The sequence below is a fragment of the Netta rufina genome (genome assembly GCF_964035555.1).
Source record: "Netta rufina genome assembly, chromosome: 3".
Lineage (NCBI taxonomy): Eukaryota > Metazoa > Chordata > Aves > Anseriformes > Anatidae > Netta > Netta rufina.
This window is the reverse complement of record NC_140125.1, coordinates 19,780,019-19,798,669: the sequence shown is the minus strand read 5'-3', so window position 1 is coordinate 19,798,669 and position 18,651 is coordinate 19,780,019. Positions and strand designations below refer to the sequence as shown.

The 18,651-nt window shown below is 47.1% G+C and overlaps 1 protein-coding gene across 1 annotated transcript; it reads left to right on the top strand.

Moving 5' to 3' along the window:
- The first annotated feature begins 2,821 nt into the window (after positions 1–2,821).
- H3-3A (H3.3 histone A) lies at positions 2,822–9,075 on the top strand. Its single transcript, XM_084284763.1, has 4 exons — positions 2,822–2,948; positions 4,182–4,336; positions 5,585–5,738; positions 8,438–9,075. Exons 2-4 carry the CDS (start codon positions 4,209–4,211, stop codon positions 8,564–8,566), a joined length of 411 nt encoding a protein of 136 aa, XP_084140889.1. The 5' UTR covers positions 2,822–2,948; positions 4,182–4,208; the 3' UTR covers positions 8,567–9,075.
- Positions 9,076–18,651: the final 9,576 nt, after the last annotated feature.

Sequence of the window (18,651 nt, the reverse complement as noted above, 5' to 3'; positions counted from 1 at the left end):
ACACTTTAAGAGGGAGATAGTTTAAAAACTTCCTAGCATATTGTACTTAGATTTTACTTTAATTTCTAGGCGAAATTTTAACTACAACCACAGCTAGAAACTAGCCAGCAGGCTAGCCAGAGCTGGAGCGGGGATGAAGGAATACTGGACAAGAGATTGGAATTGCCTAGGAAAGGCTATCGAGGCTGGGAGCTGCAGAAGGAAAGATACCAGGTAAGGGACTGGGAGAACTGGCTGAAAAACTGGGGGAATGGTCTGGTGTGAAAAGTGAGGGCATGAAAGACAGAGATAGGGACGAGGAAAAAGAAGAGGAAAAATACACTGCCTGAAGAAATACATGGAAACAAGGAGGTTGTTTAGAGAATGTGAAATCATAAAATGTCCAGCAGCCTGGGAGCTGAGACAGGGAGCAAGTATGCAGAACCTGAGTGCAGATGAGGTTTGAAGGAGGGAACTGGATCCTGGAAGAGAGGTGTAGAAGTCTGAGGCAGGCACGTGTCTGTTGTGTATAAATAAAGCTGGTATTTTATACTCCTTCCCTCACTGGAGTGTCTGAGTAACTTTTCACATAAAAATTAATAGCAACCCTAACTTCCCCTGGGTAACAGGAGGAGACCTTTCTTTATTCGTTGAGTGGGGACTAGGCTAAGTAGTTTGGATTTTTACTTTGTGCTTTTTGTGGGGATAGGAAAGAAAACTCTTTGATCGGAGACTGTTTGGAATTAGTTTGGTGATACAACAAACCGAATGTCTCTTATAGTGGAAAATCTTTTTCAGGTGGTTCTGAAAGATGCCTGCAGTGTTGCTTAAGAACAATTATACTCTGGACTTGCACATTCTCCTTTGTCCTAGTGCCTTAAAAAAGGCACACTTCATCTCTGCTTTGTTTTGTTCTGGGGTTTGTAGTCTGTGCTGTTGCAAAGGAGGGCAGCTGCTGCAGTCTGTGATGTTAGTGGGGATGATGGTTTGTTAGCTCTCATGCTAACCAGGCCCAATGCCTTATTCTGGTATTCGGAGCTGACTAGGGGCTGTCTGAAGGACTCAAGCTTTGTGTCCAAAAGCTGAGGCAAAAAAGCTGAGTCCAAAAGCTGAGGCAGCTTTTGCTCCAAAGCAAGTTATATATTTATTTATTTATTGTCAGTAACAATTTTGAAGCAGTATTTTCAGCTTGATACAATGAGTTGCAACTAATCCAACGTGGTATGAAAAATGCACTCCTTTCTCTGTCTAGACTGTCCTCAGCAAGATAAGAGTCTCCCAGCAAGGTGAAGGTGAAAGATAGTATTTTGGAAAACGTATGCTACTTGGATATAAAGCCAAAACATGTACGGGCTGTGAAAGCCTGCCTCTCGGAGCTAGATAGGGGCTGTGAAAGGTGTTAGAAACATCTGACAGCTCCTCATCTGAAGGTTCCCCTTTTCTGTCCAGTGTCACTTCAGCTTTCTTTGGCTCCAGCCGCTCTCCACCCTAACCTCATTTCCTCTACCAACAGGGACGCGCTAGCAGAGGGCACTCTGGCTGTGGGTGAGGTACCATCGCTGCCCTCGGCGCGCTATTGTCAGCTAAACCAGCGGAATCCTCCTAGCTTAGATCTCTTGGTGGCGAAGGGCAGAGGAGCACCAAGAGCCGTTGTGCTGCGTGCGACTGCCACAGGAGCCCTGAGCGCGACGCCCGCCTCGCAAACGCCACAGCCCTCGGGCCCCGCCCCACGCGTCACGGGCTCCCTGCGCGCTGCCGCCAATCGCGGCGCCGGGGAGGGGCGGGGGGGGGGCAGCGCAGCGCTGCTGTGGCGCTCCCAGCTGCGCCCTGTCCTGCCTGCGGGCTGCGCCCGTCCTGCTGCCTGCCGCTTAAAGTTTGCAGCGTGCCGCCGTGCAGCTCCAGGGTCTCGCTCTGGCTGCCCGTTAAGGTGCTGTTCTCTCACAGAATAGTGCCAACAGGTCGGTTAATCCACTTCTGGACTAAAATCCCCTGGTAGCTTCCCCCAAGCAGACACCTTTGATGAGCTCGGCAGGGTCAGAGGGCATGGTATGCGTGCAGCAGCCTGCGTAGGGCAGCTCGCCGTGCGTACGTGAGGGCCAGTGTGCTGTGACCGCATACACCGTGTGTATGTGAGGACCACAGCGTGCTGGAGCAGGGCGCTGTGCTGCTGGCAACGCTCTGCTCCTCAGCAGGCTGGGTTACCCCAGGCAAATCGCTCTGCTGCCATGGCTCGGCTGTTCCTGCTGCTGGAGGCGGGTTGGGTGCCTGCGCACAGCTGCACCGTGCTGTGTTTATTGGTTGTAATAAAGACTTTGCGAATCAAATCCGACTTCTGTATCTAAGCCTAATTATCGATGTCAGCAGAAAACAAAGTGACTTTCCCTCGTGGCACGGCACCCGGCGTAACTGAGCAGCAGGGCGTGCTGGAAGCGCCTGCTAAATTCAGCCGCGTTTCCTCCTGAGACTGCCGCAGCCGGAGGGAACCCACAGGGCATCGAGCTGCCCCTGCCCTCCCGAGCCTGGCTTCGCAGCGGGCGGCTGACGGGCGGCTGGGCGGCCGTTACCCTGTGGTGGCCGTTACCCCCTGTGCGGCCGTTACCCGCCGCGCGCCCCCGCCCCGCGCGGCGCGTCTCGCGGCGTGCCTTTGTGTTTGTACACACGGCGCCCGGGCAGGCAGGGAGGGAGGGAGGCGGGCAGGCAGCGAGGGGGCGGGGCCAGGGGGCGGAGCGGCGCCTTCCCTCCATTGTGCGCCATTGGCTGGAGGGCGGGGAGGGGGCGGGGCTTAGCGGGGCCCTCCCCTCGCCAGGCGGCCATCTTCCAATTGTGCTCGCGGCCGCCGCCGCCGCCAGCAGCAGCCGCCGCAGCTCCGGCTCCGCCCCGCGCCCGCCCCCTCCCCGCCCTCCTCCTCCTCCTCCTCCTCCTCCTCCCGCTCCCTCCCGCACGGCAGCCGCGCTCGCCCAGCGGACGGGGTAAGTCTCGCGCCGCGCCCCTCGCCCTCTCCCCCCCCCCCCACCCCCTCCACCCCCCGTCCCCCCTCACAAACTTTTGGGGGCTCGGCGGGCGGCGGCAGCCCCTGTCCCCCGCCTCCCCCCGCTCGGCCGGAGCGGCTCCCTTCCTCCGGCACCCCCCGGCCCCGCTTCTCGGGCCCTTTGCCCCCCGCTGGCCCCCTCGGCCCCGCTCCGGCCCCCCCCCCGGCCACCCGGCTGCCCCCCGGGGCCGGTTTCCCCCCGTTGGGGGCCGCGCCGAGGCGGCTCCGGGCAGCCCCGGGTAACTCCGCCGCCTGCCTGCCTTCCCCTGCTCCCCACAGTTGTTGCTCAGCTTCACCATCTTGTCTCTTTTCTCTGGTCACCGACCATATTTTTTTTTTTTTTGCCTATTGCATAAAAAAAAACAATAAAAACGGAAAGGAACGGGCCGAAGGAACGGCCCAAACCCAACGCGATTTTTTCCCTTAAACTTTTCCGCTGCCCCCCCTCCCCCCTCCCTTCACGGGTACCCGCACGCTTTGCAGCTCCTCGCAATTTTTTTTCGCCTTTTTTTTTTTTTTCGCGTTTTATTTTCTGCCTCCTTCTTCACCGGGGAGGACTGGGGCTGCGCTTCGCGATTGTTTCCATCTTGTTCTGGGGCCGGCAGCCGACTTTGCCTCTGCGAGGCGCTTGGGAGCGAGGCGCCTTACGGGGTGGAGGGGGGGGGGGGCAGCGCTGCCACGGACCAGCAGGCTCCAGGGCAGCCCCCCAAAACTTTGCCGCTCTCCTGCGCTTCCCCCCGGCCCCTTCCCTTCCTCCCCTCACGGCAACCACCGGGCTGTGGCTGCTCGCCCGCTGCCGGCCGGCGGAGCGCAGGGAGGAGTGGGGGGGGGGGGGCACAATTTGGGTCTGGCTGCTCGGGGCTGCCCCACGGCTCTGCCCCCTCCTCCGCCACCCCGGGGGAGGGATTTGAGCGGGGGGGGGCTGCCCACCGCTTGCAAGCCCCCCTGGGGCGGCGTTTGCGGCACTCCACCGGCCGGCAGCGGAACCGCGGCCGCCTCTCAGCGCCCTGCAGCTGGAGGGGCCGCAGCCCGGTGGGCGCAGCGGGCGGTGTTATGGGGGGGGGGGGGGGGGGGGGGGGGCGGTTGGGGGGCGGTTTAACGCCCCCCCCCCCCTTCCCTTCTTCACGGGGCCAGCGGTCGTTACGCGGCTCGGGGGGGGGTTTTGTCGCCGCAGGTGTAAGGCAGCGACGTCGGCAGGAGCATGGCCCGCACCAAGCAGACCGCCCGCAAGTCCACCGGCGGCAAGGCGCCCCGCAAGCAGCTGGCCACCAAGGCGGCGCGCAAGAGCGCGCCCTCTACCGGCGGGGTGAAGAAGCCGCACCGCTACAGGTACCGCAGCGCCCCGCACCGGCGGCCCCGCGCCCCCCCCCCCCCCCCTTCCCTTCCCCTTAGTTACGATTTTTAATAATTAGCGTGGCTTTTCGGCGCTTTTAGCCGCTTAACCGTTCGCGCGCCGCGCGCTGCCGCCGCCGTTTGGGCGGTGCTGGGTGCGTGGCGTTTGTTTTGGAGCAGTGCGGGGGTTTTGCGGGGTGGTGCCACGCCAAGTTTATTGTCGCGGGGGGGATCTGCCGCTGTCCCCCCCCCCCGCGCTGTCCCCCCTCTCCGTGGAGGTGCAGCGGGCACGGCCGGCCACGGGGGGGCGCGAAACGCCCGCGGGTGCGCGGCGGCTCGGCCCCGAAATAGCCACTCTTAGGAAAAAAAAGGGAATAGTTTGTTAGGAGGAGAGGCGGATCTTTGCAACTGCGCTCCGATAGCGAAGCCCTCAGCCCCGAGCAGTGAGAGTTGTGCAGCAGTTTGGGGATGGTCCCGGGATAGGTGTGCATGTTACCTGGGGAAAGGCACCAAGTTTGTTGGAGGAGGAGCAGGTTGGGAATGGTGAACGTAACCGAAAGTTTATTGTGGGAGGCGTGAGGCTGAATTGACAGGCTAGGAGGCAGGTTATAAGGCTAGAGTTAGAAAGTCCCAAATTCCTGCAGAAATAATTGTGTTACCAACTTTTTGGGTGAGCTCTGTGCGTAAGTATATTGTCCATCAGAATTTGTAGCTCTAACGCCAGGAAATGGATTGGATGCTTTTACTGATAATACCGTACAAAATATAAATTCTGTTACTTCTGAGAATGTTGCTGGTAATTTATGTCAGCAGGGAGGAGGAACCAGATAATCCTTAGAATTGTATTGCTTGTCAGACTAATTGCTAGGAGGGTACCTCCAGTATTGTTGAACAAAGTAACTCACGGCAGCCTGCACCAAGACCACTAACGCACATCAGTGTAAGGTAGCTGACATGCATTACACAGCCTTTTGGTTGCTGTCAGGACATTTTACAGCCTGGACTTGTCCTGCAGGGATCCCTACTGGCGCTACTGGAACTTCATACAGATTAGTGGTAAGAAATAGGGACCCATTGAAAGAGAAACTGGTTTCCTATTGTAGATGCTGGGATGCTTCTACACAGTACATGTGTGTGCTTAGTTTAGGTTAGATTACGAACCCATATGTTAAGGTGATGTAGAATTATGTTTTGAATACTAATTCTTTTTTTTCTTTTCTTTAAATTATTATTTAATTTTAAAAGGCCAGGTACCGTGGCTCTCCGTGAAATCAGACGCTATCAGAAGTCTACTGAACTTTTGATCCGCAAACTTCCCTTCCAGCGTCTGGTGCGTGAAATTGCTCAGGACTTCAAAACAGATCTGCGCTTCCAGAGCGCTGCTATCGGTGCTTTGCAGGTAAGTGCTGCTGGGAGAAGCACCCTGCCCGGGTGGCAATTTGGTTCTTGAGGAAGTTGCTAAAGCATGCATCTATCTGCTTTCCAAAAGAAGCTGTTATTGTAGGGACACAACTATTGCTATTGTAAATGCTGTAAAAAAGTGGCTCTTGCACCCTAAAAGCCAGAGTTCTAAGGTAGAGGAGGGCTCTGCCCCCTGCCCCGTTGGCCAGAATGTTTCTATGGCTAGCCCTAGCTGCTCTGGATGGGTGGGCAGAGCTGCTGTCAGAGGGGCTTTGACATGAGGGATGCACCCTCACAAGCATCCGTTGCTCACAGTTGATGCGGTGATGCCCTACAGTTACCGTAGCTAAAATAGCACAGTGACAGGTCAGCAGCTTGTTACAACAGCTACAAATGTGATTTTGTAACCAGCTACCCCAACTCTTCTCCAGGTGACAGAAGAGTTAATTTAATAAGACACGTAAGATAAATCTGTTTCTTCTGTCCTCAAGCATTGTTAGAGTTCTTACCTTTGGAAGAGAGGAAAGCGTCACTGTGTAGAACTTTCTAGTCTATCCAAATGGAGGTCTTCATTTGAAAAATAAAGAAAAACAGCTTGATGAGCCACACCTGAATGTGGCTGAGGAAATAAGTGGTTTTGTGTCAAGTACTTGATAATAAACACATTTTCTTATATGTTAGTTAAATAACTGACTTAAAATACATTGAGGGTGAAGTATTGATTGCTCCTTCTGAGCAAAAATCTTGGCAGTGTAGCTTAGAATCTAGTGTAACCTACTTAGAACTTGATATCCTTGTTAAAGTAGTTGTATGCTTTTGCTTCCTCTCGTCTGACAACTGATGGGCTCCAGCTGTGTAGTTGTACTTCCTAAATACGGTGCCCAAAAGTTTAATCTCATGGCAGATATTTAGCATCTAAGGTGCCCTCCAAGGCTATGGAGGAACATCATGGAATTAAATGCTGCATTTCTTTGTCATGAGAGAAATATACACCTGATTTGAAAGCTTGTTCCAAAACCTATCTGTAATTATAGAATATATTATATCCAAACACAGCTATATTTTTCTGATTCATGGCTTCCACTTCGGCCAAGATGTGTGCCATGATGTCCTGTAAACTTGCACACATGCTGTGCTTCAAAAGGTGACTGTATTTGTATGGCTGCTGCTTTTGCTTTTAGTTGGTGTTCTGATCTCATTGCTGAGAGTGAATGTTAGTTCTTAAATTGTGAGGTTTATCGGTGTTTTGGTTTTTGATTTTAAATCAGGAACTGCATGTTAAGATTTAGTCAGTAGTAGATTCAAATTCAGAATGCTAGCTGGAATGTTCCTGGTTTTGTGTTAAGCAGTTGTTAGAGAAGCTGTTTGTGTAATATTAGTACTTGCATATTTTCAAGGAAAAAAAAAAGCAACCTTTTAACTCTTCTAGTACCATGTTGTTCATGCTAGTATTTAGTGAAGTGTCTTAACTTTTCATGTAGTGAATTAGCAAAGCTGTGATAGGATAACTTATGGCATATGAAATGAATTAATACTACAGTTAGCATCTGCTGTAGTAAAATTTTTTTCTTCAAATTAAAAGTTCTATGTAACCTAATAAGTTGATTTAGTGGCTCACACAAGCTGTTCTTTTGTACGTATTCTAGAAGTGTGGACCTCAGCCTTCCTTCTGGAAGTGAGCCCCATTGCTTCTGTCTTTTTATCCGAAGTGTGTGCTGTGTCCTGTTCTGCATCTGATAGTGACATGCTTCTCAGGAGGCTGCTAGGTGTTAAAATTCTGAATCAACCCCAAAATGGGTAAACTATGTGCTAGGCTTAATACCAGCCAAATTAACGTGAGCTAGAACTCAGTCCAGCTGGGCACCTGTCTTAACCCCAGATCCTGTCTGCAGTGGTTTAGTACGGGGACAGCACAGTGATCAGGGTTGTAGTTTTCCTAGCAACAGGACTTGTCCTTTGCCCTTCCAAGGTGCTGGCTGTGTGATTCTCACAGATGTGAGAGCCTTCTGTGTAGCTGGGGGCTGTGACATCTGTGCCCCAAATAGACTGGTGATGCTTAGGGAGGAATAGGGCATAGGATCATGAAAAGTGTCTAATGGTAATTCTCAGACTGCTGTTCTGCTTTTGGTGATTCAAGAAGTTTGTGAATCAAAGGTGTTGTACCCTTGTACCTAATAATTCCTGGTATGTTTCTGTTGTTAGTTTGTGATTTTTGAATTAAGCAACCTCTTCAGTAGCTGCAGCATCCTACATCAAGGAGCTGTGCGTTGTGAAGGAATATCTGCTCTTTTCCTTAGCACCCAATTTTACTAGATGCTCAGTAGCTCTTACTTTGGAAGAACAGAAAAGTAACTTAAATGGTGTAACACCGCCTTTAAAAAGAGAAGTTCTTAAACAAACTCACCTTTTGATAAGATGATCCCTTATCTGTGAGAGTGCTGTCACAATATTTATTCAGTTGTGTTCCAGAGGATGTCCCTCACTAAATGGTGGTAGTACACAGCTTTGACATAGAATAGTATTTGGTGGTTTGTAAGAAAATGGGGTCTTTTATTTTTTAACGATCTAAAACTTTCTGTGTGTATTAATAAAAATAGAAGCCTAAACGTAATGCCATCTTATGTTGTACTTGGAATTCTTTTTTCTCCCTTATATTCAGAGAGTGAAAGTGTTCTTAACTCTTTTGTTCTATACTAGGAGGCAAGTGAAGCCTACTTGGTTGGCCTGTTTGAAGATACCAACCTGTGTGCTATCCATGCCAAACGTGTCACAATCATGCCAAAAGATATCCAGCTAGCACGCCGCATACGTGGAGAGCGTGCGTAAACTTCACCACGATGGGTTTGTCATTCTTGAAGCAAAATATTCTTCCTGTTATTGGTAGTAATGAACGTTAGATATTTTTTCCATGGGGTTAAAAGGTACCTAAGTATATGGTTGCAAATGGAAAAATAGGGGACAGAATTGGTATTGGCAAGTTTTTTTCCATTTTCATTTGTGTGTGGATTTTTAATATAAATGAGGGGACATAAAACATAAATGCAGGCAAAAAAAAAAAGTCTCAGTGAACAAGTTTCAACAATTCAGCTTTATAAAAATTATAAATAAACCTGTCAAATTTTTCTGGACAATGCCAGCATTTGGATTTTTTTTAAACAAGTAAATTTCTTATCAATGACAACTAAATGGTGTTTGTAGCATTTTTATCATACAGTAGATTCCATCCATTCACTATACTTTTCTAACTGAGTTGTCCTACATGCAAGTACGTTTTTAATGTTGTCTGTCTTCTGTGCTGTTCCTGTAAGTTTGCTATTAAAATACATTAAATGATGCCTGGTTTTAGTCTTGATTTTTAAATATTACATTCGGGTTATATTTGAGTAAAAAGTAATCAGCCTATCTGGATAAATCTTCTTACCCCTTTCCTTTTTCTCCTCCATCTGTGGCCCAAATACATATAGTAGATTTAGGAAAGAAACACAGTTGATACTACCTTGGCTGAAGTACCGTACATGTAAGGTTATGTGTGTGTTTGTTTGTTTTTTAAGAGGTTAAAATCTGTCTACTCCACATGAAAGCAAGTTACGTATGTGTATGTTGCTGCATAGAGTCTGGAGCTCAACTGAGCTTTATTACTTAGCCTTTTCTTAGCACTGTAGCTTTGTTGCTGTTTAGATTCTTCTCTTACTTGAATTAATACTGAATTTGGAACCTTTTCTCTTTTTGTGCCTCACTAGACAGTGCAGTCAGTATAAGTGGTGTTTTTTTTTGTTGTTGTTGTTTTTTTTTTTTTGTTGTTTTTTTTTTTTTTAATTATTATTAAACCTTTGCACTCCATTATCTGGTTTCTTGATTTGTAGGTATTCACTTTCTTGGTTGACTACCTCCTTTCTTTTTCAGTAACACCCTCTAGGATGTTGGAGAGCTTAGCCCACATAACTGGTTGTGGTTTGTACGCTCCAATCAAAAAGACACTTTTGCAATGTTTTTGTTAAAGTACTTTATAGAAGCAGTACTTAGACATGAACGTACACTTAAAACCTACTATTTTTTGATGAAAGCTCCTGCAAAGAAGTTTGCTGCTGAGATTGTCAAAACATGGTTTAAATTTTTCACCTGAAACTGGGTTAAAGATTCTGATGGGCCAATCTGAAAATGAGTTATGTGGTGTATTTCTTGATAGTTTTTGCAGATAATGGAATGAGTTACAGAGAAGAAAACACATAGGCAGTGAATGGATGCAAAGATTCCTACAAAGCTTATTTGCTGCTAACTTCTTTGAAGAAGGTCTGAGTAAGTTCTAAACACATGAGTGAAGTTGTCTGAATGTTTTTAAAGAGGATTAATAGAGGTGTATATCTGCTTTGGCATCTAGAACAGAGTCAAAGATTACAGAATAAATCACATTATTCATAATTTGCTGTCTGCCAGGGTTGTGCCATGTAGAGTTTGTTTTAATGGAGTAGTTTGTCACAGAGAAAACTGGTGCTAGACAAAATGTGACTGCACACAGTCACATTTGATGCCAAACAGTTCATAGCTTTGAAGTAAAAACTAAGGAGAATGTGTCCTGGAGCATCCTAAATGGCAAATATAAAAGGTGTACAACTGAGATTTAACTGATTTGAGACGTCACTTCTATTAGGTTGATAACAGCTCTGTTAAACTTGATATAAATGCATTTCAATATACCAAGTCTGCAGGTATTAAATACTATTTTGTCCTATATCTCAGAATTGTTTCATACATCAATCAACAATGCTGCAACCATTCACACAGGTAATAAAGCTGTAGATTTTTTTTTTTGATAATGTGGAATTGTGAAGTATTGACAAAAGAACTTAAGTTTTTCTTTCTTGTACATATATTAGAAAATCAAATCTAGAAATTCTGGTATACAAATGTAATACCAAGTTTCTTCCTTTAAAAGAGAGAGTTGGAATGAGAATGCAATGACAGTGCAGGTAAATTGTTCAGTGCAGAAGAATTCATAAGGGAAGACCAAGAGGATCAGGAATTAGGCAGCTGACAATATTGAAGCATGCAGTGCTACACCTACAGCTTAGGGGTAAGCTTTGCTTCTTTGAGAGTGTTCTGACAGTTGTGGTCCTAGAGATACCACATGTATTGATACCAAGTGTGTTGTCTTGTTTTTATCCCTGTGAAATTTTAGGGAACCACCTTTCTGCTCTTCACTTGTCTTTTCAAATTCAGTGAATTTTCATTCTTCAGAGATTTTTTTCCACTGTGCAACGGAACAAATTACTTAATCTCTTTCTTACCACCTGCCCCAAGTGCATATTTTGTCTTTATTGTGCAGCAGCATGAAAATGGGAACAGTTGTCAGCTTTCAAAAAGAATTGCTTTTTTCATCATATTTTGCCAGAGGTGTCAAAGGTGTCAGTGTAATTTTGGATGGATCTTCTAGTCAATGCTGTTCAGCTAGTGTTAATGGAGGAAGGAGAGTACAAAAGGTGACTTTCCTTTTTTCTTCCTTTTTGCCTTTTTTTTTTTTTTAATGCTGAGAGTTTAGTTGTTTGGGATTATATTTTCCAGCAGATTTTGAAGCTATCTGTCTGTTGGCATAACTTAACCAGAGATGACAGTTCATTTGCCAGGCGTGGGAGTCTCAGAAACAGGCTTTGCAATATAGAAAACAAAGCAGAAAGATGGGGTTAATACAAAAGCCGCTGGAGATAGATGGACCTTCTGTGGTACCTGTTTAATCAACTTCTTTTCCTTGTGTAATAGCATTCCCACAAAAATGTTTATGGAAGGTGGTGGAGGAACAGGAGGACTGCACAGCACTCAAGATCGAGGATTAGGGTATATATACGTGGATCATTAGAGAAGGTACAGTGCAGCATGTTATTTAGATTCAAGTTTTAAGCTGCAGAAGTGATGCTGGTGCTTCCCGTAGTAAGGATAGTAGGATTCTGCTCCCTGGGATGAAAAGGAGGTGCTGACAAAATAGATGTGATGCAGTTACGTGCAATAGCGTGTTCTAAAAGTAACCGGAGATTTGTGTTTTGATTGCATCAATCTTCTTTCACGCATTGCCACACATCCACCATGCTGTTTGATGGGAGTGAGCAATAGCTGTTGGTGGCCCTGTTAGTTGCCTGCATATGGAGGTTTGGGTATCAGCTGGAAGGAAGTTCAGCCTGTGCTGCAAATTCCTCAGGCATTCACCAGATAGGTACTACAGCTTATCTTTTCACTCTCACTTGCCTGGGCTGCTTCCACTGAAGCTGGCAGGTGGGGAAATGAGTTGCGTGGGGAGGTAGCTGACCCACAGGATGTCTGCTACAACATTTTGTTGCTCTTGGGTGCCCTAATTGTTCTTTTGATAAACAAGGGGTCGTCCTCCTGGAACTGTATATGACTACTTATTGGGCAAGATCGTTTTTGAGGAAACTACTGACAATTTCTAAAGCATTTTACAATGATTTTAAGTTTTGTCAGAGTTGCAAGCTTTTCTTTGGCCAGTTTTGCAAGCACTGTTCATAATCTTACAAGAGTCTTAGCATCTACAGTTACCATGAGTGAGGAAATTTTAAAAATGTGAATTCCTATTAACTTCTGGCATATGGGAACAGTGGGAAAAGGTGAATACCATTAAACTTGAATATGGGCTGATGTAACAGTGACAGAAAGAGAAACCCACTTAACTCACACATGCTGCATCATCTTTTTACATGCAAGAAGAGAGATGTAATGCTGATGTAAAGCATCTGCATTCTGTGGAAGAAAAAATGAAGCCATTTCTTTCCTGTCTGAAAAAAAATAGATTGAACTTAGTTCCTAAAAATAGTTAGCTTTTTTCCCCTTACCAGTTCTACTGTTTCCTGGGCAATTCAATTACAGCTGAGATCTTGAATATGAGAAACAAGTTGTGGTCACGGGGAGCAGTTTGGGTGGAGGGATGGAAGTGACGTAGCTTGCTACATGTTACTGGCAAGTGTTCAAAGGTAGATCACCTGTTTAAGACTTTGTTGCATGCATGTCAACATTTGAATGCCTGGATTACCTTGTGAAGCATTTATACACACGATACATGTATGCGATAAACTGTTTTTTAGGCCCTTGTTTTAGATTTTTATGTTAACAGCTGTATTTACTTGCATTTTTTTCAAGAGTAAAACCAAAAGATTTTGTAAAGTTGAACGCTGTCTCAACAACACAAAGCAGTGATGCCTACTAGAAACTAAAGTGAATGGACTTGGAAATATATATTTTTTTTAATCTGAAGGGGCTGTGGTATTTTCTGACCTGGATAATATGTCAAAAACAAACAAGGAAAAAAAAAACAAAAACACAAAAGCAACCAACCAGAAGAAAACACAACACCTAGAAAAAAAAATGCATCTATCAATAGTAGAACTAAAAGCGTCCATTTTGGTTGTATAATCTGACCTGCTTAATGTATGCTGTTGAATTTCATCAGATGGAACCTAATCCAGTTCATGTTGTCTTTTTGAATTTGGAGATGGATCTAGCAGTCTGTAAAGACTTGCTATGAAAGTGTGCTCTGAAAGCATCTCTAGTGATTATCTGGTTTCTGTTTGGTAGAGCCACTATCTGATAGTTAAATAAGGCAACAAATTGCTCTCAACAAGAAAATAAATCCCCAAACTAAGATTCATCCCATCTGTTTTTTTTCATTCATACCCCCTGTTACCTTGCTCCTGGCCCATGCATGGGGATTTTAATTTATTTAAAAAAAAAAAAAAAAAAAGATATTCAGATCCTGGTAGGAGGCTAGGTACCATCTCCTCTTCATTTGAAGATTATCTATGGAGAGTATTGCATAATTGTGAGGAGATGGGTTTGGGAATGCTCTCCTTTGCAGCGTGCCTAGGGCATAACTTTCTGCCTTTTCCTTAATAGTGATGCTTATTGCCCCTCTGCAGCAGTAACACTGAATATCAAGATGCTAAGGCAAAATCTCATAGAAATGAGGCTGGAGCTGAAGGCAGGTACAGCATGTGCTGTCATTCTTGAGTGGGAAACAAGCCTAGATTACTGCCCATTTCTCTTGATAACACATTTGTAGGCTTATACTTAGCTTGGGGTTTGAGATGTGCACGTGTATTCTCTGCTGCGTTGTCCCCTGCCAGCAGCATCCCCCTCATCTCCTGCTGGAGGCAGGCAAGTATGATCTCTAGCACAGCAGGGGTGCTTTATGGTGCTGGAAGCTCCTGTGAAGTCAGAAAGATTTGGGGGGGGAGGGGGGGGAAGGCAAAGACAGAGAGAGAGAAAGAAGAAACAAAAAGCCATCCCTACAGATCTGGAAAACACTGTCTTTTGCAAGCATTTGGACCGTGCATTCCTTTCCTCTTACCTTGACATGAATGTATCTTCTCCTCGCTGATGGGGTGAGTATAATGCATATCTTGATCTTCTGGACTGCTCCGAGTGGACAAAGACAACATTGCAGCCATCAGGTGGGAGATGCTTTGTTCTTCCCCTGTGCTGGGGGAGGCAGCGTGGAGAAATGATATCTGCAGTCCTGCTCTGAACACGTAACTGCCCAGCAGCTGGAGCTTGGTCAAGCAGCTTGTGGGTGGGAAAGCTCCTAGGCCAGCACATGGACGTGGGTGCTGCTGCATGAGGAGCACAGGTTCTGGAGAGGAGCTCCAGATGGGTGCATCCCCAGGACTGCCTTCTGCTAAGGAGCTGTGCGTCACTACATCTAAAGGCTCGAGTGCCTTCAGTCTTCCTGCCAGCTAATTTGGGTCTGGGAGAGCTGCTAGGCACAGGTACGCATAGACCTGAGGCTTCAGGCTTTGGCTTGGCCACAAAGCAGGTGGAGAACTGTTGGAGGCAGCAGCACAGGCCTCCTGGTGTGAGCTTGCCAATGCACCTCACCCAGCGGGCCCACCTGCAGAGGTGTGCAGCTGATGGCTCTTCCAACTGTGCCCTGCTGAGGCCATGAGCACAGCTCCGAGGAGGCACCTGGAGAGATGCTGCTGTGGGTGCACCCCTGGCTTCCAGGAGCTGAGTTCCCGCTGGGCAGCAGGGCTGTGCCAGATCCCCAGAGCTGCAGGTAGCGGTGCCAGCTCTGGGAGCAGTCCCAGAACTGTTGCCCAGAAGCTTTGCCCTGCTGCTGGCTGGGGCTGTGCTAGAGGGGGAGCTCAGCTGCTTCCTAAGGTGTGTAGCAGAAACCAGGATAAAGTTATAAATGGTGTGGGGAGGAAAAAACAAAACAAAACAAAAAAAAACTGCAACATTGTCTGCTTCCTGCAGCCCCCATTTTTCACGCCCACAAGTGCAACAATGCAGTAGTAATAGAAATGAACAGTAGTGTTTTGTTTTGTTTTTCTTGATTGAGGAAGGTGGATTGATTTTCCTTTAGTGGTTTGGGTGTAGTTTTTTTTGGTTTTGCCCCCCCCATACTCCCTGTCCCCTCCCTCCATCCCCATGATGAAGAACTCCTTCCTGCTGCCATTCTCTGCCAGCTGAAATGCTTTACACTGAGAGGTGCTTGGACTTGTTTTGGAGTTACAGACCTGGCTCTTTGATATAACAGCCAGCTAGCGAAGTTAATAGGTGTTTTCTCTGTAGTGTCAGCTTGAAACCTACCAGACATCAAATCCCTCTAGAGGAGGACACATCTGCTCAGGAATCTGATCTCATTGCTGCTGTATAGATTCCCCAACTAAATGGACCATTTGCTTTCATGAAAGTAATTGCTTTGAATGCTGTGGGAGAAGAAGCCAAAGCCACAGACAGTATCAAACCTGCTGGTGTTTATTCAATAAATTAATAAAATAAACACTAATAGGGGAGCATTGAAGTTCACAGCAGTGAAGTAATTTATTTTTAAGCCTTTGTGGCTACTGCTAGCATTGAACACCACACAGTCGCTGCTCTCCATAATACAAAAAACCTGGCTGCCCGTGCAGATAGCAGTCATACTGCACCCACGAGCATAGTGGAACCCAGGCACAACAGCTCTGTAGAGACGTATCTGTTCCCATCCATGCTGGCGAGGAGCTGCTCTGCTTCCACCACAGCTACATGAGCAGCAGGAGGTGCTGGGCTATGCGATGCTGATGCCGAAGGAGGGCTGGTAAAGGTAGATTGCCTTAGGTTTACTTGGTAACATTGCCTTGTTTATATATATATTTTTTTTAAAGGAGCAAAGGTGGATTCTTCATGATGAATAATTTTTACAGAAGCACAGCTGTTAAAGTAACACTGACAAAACTTCCAAGTTTTTTGCCTTTACCTAGGCCACAGCCAGCAGTGCGTGTGCAGGCACTTCTCAGAATGTGACGTGCAGCAAAACGGAGACCTGTGGCTGCTCTCCCTTGTGCATCCACACGTGCACTGCTGCTTTTTCCATCTTCTCCTCACCCTCCTATGAGAGGTTATGTTTGCAGCTTTGAGGCAGCCGCAGCCCTAATGACCAAGTCCTTTCTCACTTATCTTTCACTAAATGCCAAAATAGCCCGCGTTTGCATTTAGATTCCAGCGTTTGCTTTGCAAACAGAGTCGAGGTTCAGATCTCAAGTTCCAATCTGCAAAGATGTGCAACACAAGGAAGGGAATGGGACACAACAAATGCCCCATTTCAGCAGTCTCCTGGCTTTATCAGGCATCGTGCAAAGATCTGGTTCCTCCTAATGCCAGCAAAGATTTTGTTGAGTGGTTGTGTGCTTTACTGCCTAGTGAATGAAGATGGATCCAACGCGGCACCAGAACTATCTACATTTCCCTCTGAGGAAAATACACGCCCATCCCTTTCCCCAAGATGGAGCTTGTTCAGCTTTCTCCCTCTGAGTCCACGTCCCTCCCCATGCAAGTGAGAAGAAGGCAGTGATGTTAGCTGAAACTGTTAGCCCTATGCCAAGGGTATTTTTCAGTCCAAAAAATTAATAAGGTAAAATGTGGTAGGATAAGTGTTTCAGTTCTGGACTTCCAGAAAGGTACAACACAGAGATAAAATCAAAGCTCTGCTGGTGTGCAAGGAAGGAGCTGAGGCAGGACTGCAGAAGAGGTCCCTTTTTGGGCAGCTAGCTGAGAGCAGAGTATTCCTGCCGATGGGAAATCTGCTTTCAGCAACGATGCCGAGCTCCCTGCTGCTCTTAATGTTAGTGTGGATGTTAATAATGATATCACTACATTTCTGAACAGCTTCAAGCAGCAGGAAGCACATCCACCTTATTTAAAAGCAGCTGAATAAATGTATTTTGTTTACTGGAATGTCACAATGCTCTTCTGGCTATCAGACCCATCGCTGGCATCACTGGTGTTGGTTCCTGCAGCTCTGCTGGGTGAAGAGCCACACGGCGCTGATGTCAGCAGCCAAAATGGGTTTTTAAGTGAGAAACTCACATCTTTGGCTGCAGATTTTGCAGACTTCATGACAACAATCACCCAGCGATAGTTGAAGGCTATTACTTTAAACATATATGTTTTAACTACAGTTAATTGATTCTCATGGGAAATTAGCATGCAGTGAACCACTTACCATCTATTTATCATTACTTTTTGCTATGTGAGATCAGCTGCCTGGTGCACAGATAGGTGGCTCTTCTCCTACCTTGATGTCTGCTGGTCTCAGCTGTTCTGTAGGTGCTGTGTAGGACCTGCCTCCCCGTTTCCTGTAGCTGCTTTCATTTTGCTGCCTGGCTGCTGAAGGCAGAGCCATGTGCATGTCCCCAGGCCATGTATCAAAGCCAGACTTCCCTTGGCTGTGGCTCAGGACTTGCTCTGCCATAAACCACGAGCAGAGCATGCCCCTGCTTGGCTGGTGTGTTGAGCAGATGTTTAGGATCCAGTCTGAAAAAGCTGGAAAGCGAAAGAAGCAAGATGCAATGATTTCCTCTCCTTCCTAACAGATGGTAATGCCCTTGCAAACCTGCATTTGCAACGCCAGCCTGTGAATTCAGCATTTGCAGCTGTTCTGGAGGCAGTGGATGCATTGCACAAACGGTGCCTCCCAGGTTATGTGAGCGTGTGTGAGGCTGAAAGGGGTGGAGAGGGCTGAAAGGATGCTTTGGAGCCACCCAAAAAATACTGCAAGGGTCTGCTGGAAATCTAAGGGTTGCTTGGCTCTGTCACATCCAAGCCAGCCACTTTAACCTCTCTGTTCTTTGTATTTATTTCTCACAGAAGCAGCTCAGTCTTCATGATTAGCTCATTACCTGCTGTTGCTGCTGTTCTCCAAGGCTAAACTAGATGGCTGTGGCAAAAATACAGCCCTAAGAACAATTGTGCCTCTTGGTCCTGTTCCGTGTCCTTCCTTTGCCCCTGCACATGGGCATCAGGAGTGGGAAAACATGCAGACATTGTGGGTGACATTGGTGGTGGGGGGATGGTTGGACCAGATGATCTTGGAGGTCTCTTCTGGCCTAAATGATTCTGTATGATATTATTAATGGGGGAGACTGTAACTTCTACAGGACCTGGCTGTGCACTGCCAAGATGAGGTGACCTGCTCTTCTCCATCTGGGAGAGGAGCAGAGCTGGGAGCTGAGCTGGTGTTCCCCATTTTTCAGCCCTGTTGCCCTGAGGTCATCCTTCCTTTGTGCCAGGTTAACCACCCCCCGAGCCCACTCGTGAAAGCATTTGTTCGACTGATCCCTCCTGTTCCTATTTAGGCTGCTTTGAGTGCATGGATGATGTCTGCCTATGAACAAGAAGGGAAGACATCAGTCAAAGCTACACCTGGTGGCAAGCAGGAGAACTGAGCAGGTTGTGGTGCTGGCTTCACCCTCATCACCCTGGTGCTACTCAGCTGTGAGCGTCCCGGGACAGAACGTGGGAGGGTGGTAGTGCACTTTTCAGGCTGCTACAGAATAAATCCATCACTTACCAGACCCAGTTGATCTTCATAAGGAGAAATTGCCTTTCATGCACAGCACAACAGTCACTGCAACGGGATGCTCGTGGCAAGC

Excerpts from the sequence above, each read along its gene's own strand:
- H3-3A (XM_084284763.1), top strand. The coding sequence starts at position 4,209 with ATGGCCCGCACCAAGCAGACCGCCCGCAAGTCCACCGGCGGCAAGGCG. Across the intron at positions 4,337-5,584 it reads AAGAAGCCGCACCGCTACAG|GCCAGGTACCGTGGCTCTCC; the intron begins GTACCGCAGCGC and ends TAATTTTAAAAG. Across the intron at positions 5,739-8,437 it reads CTGCTATCGGTGCTTTGCAG|GAGGCAAGTGAAGCCTACTT; the intron begins GTAAGTGCTGCT and ends GTTCTATACTAG.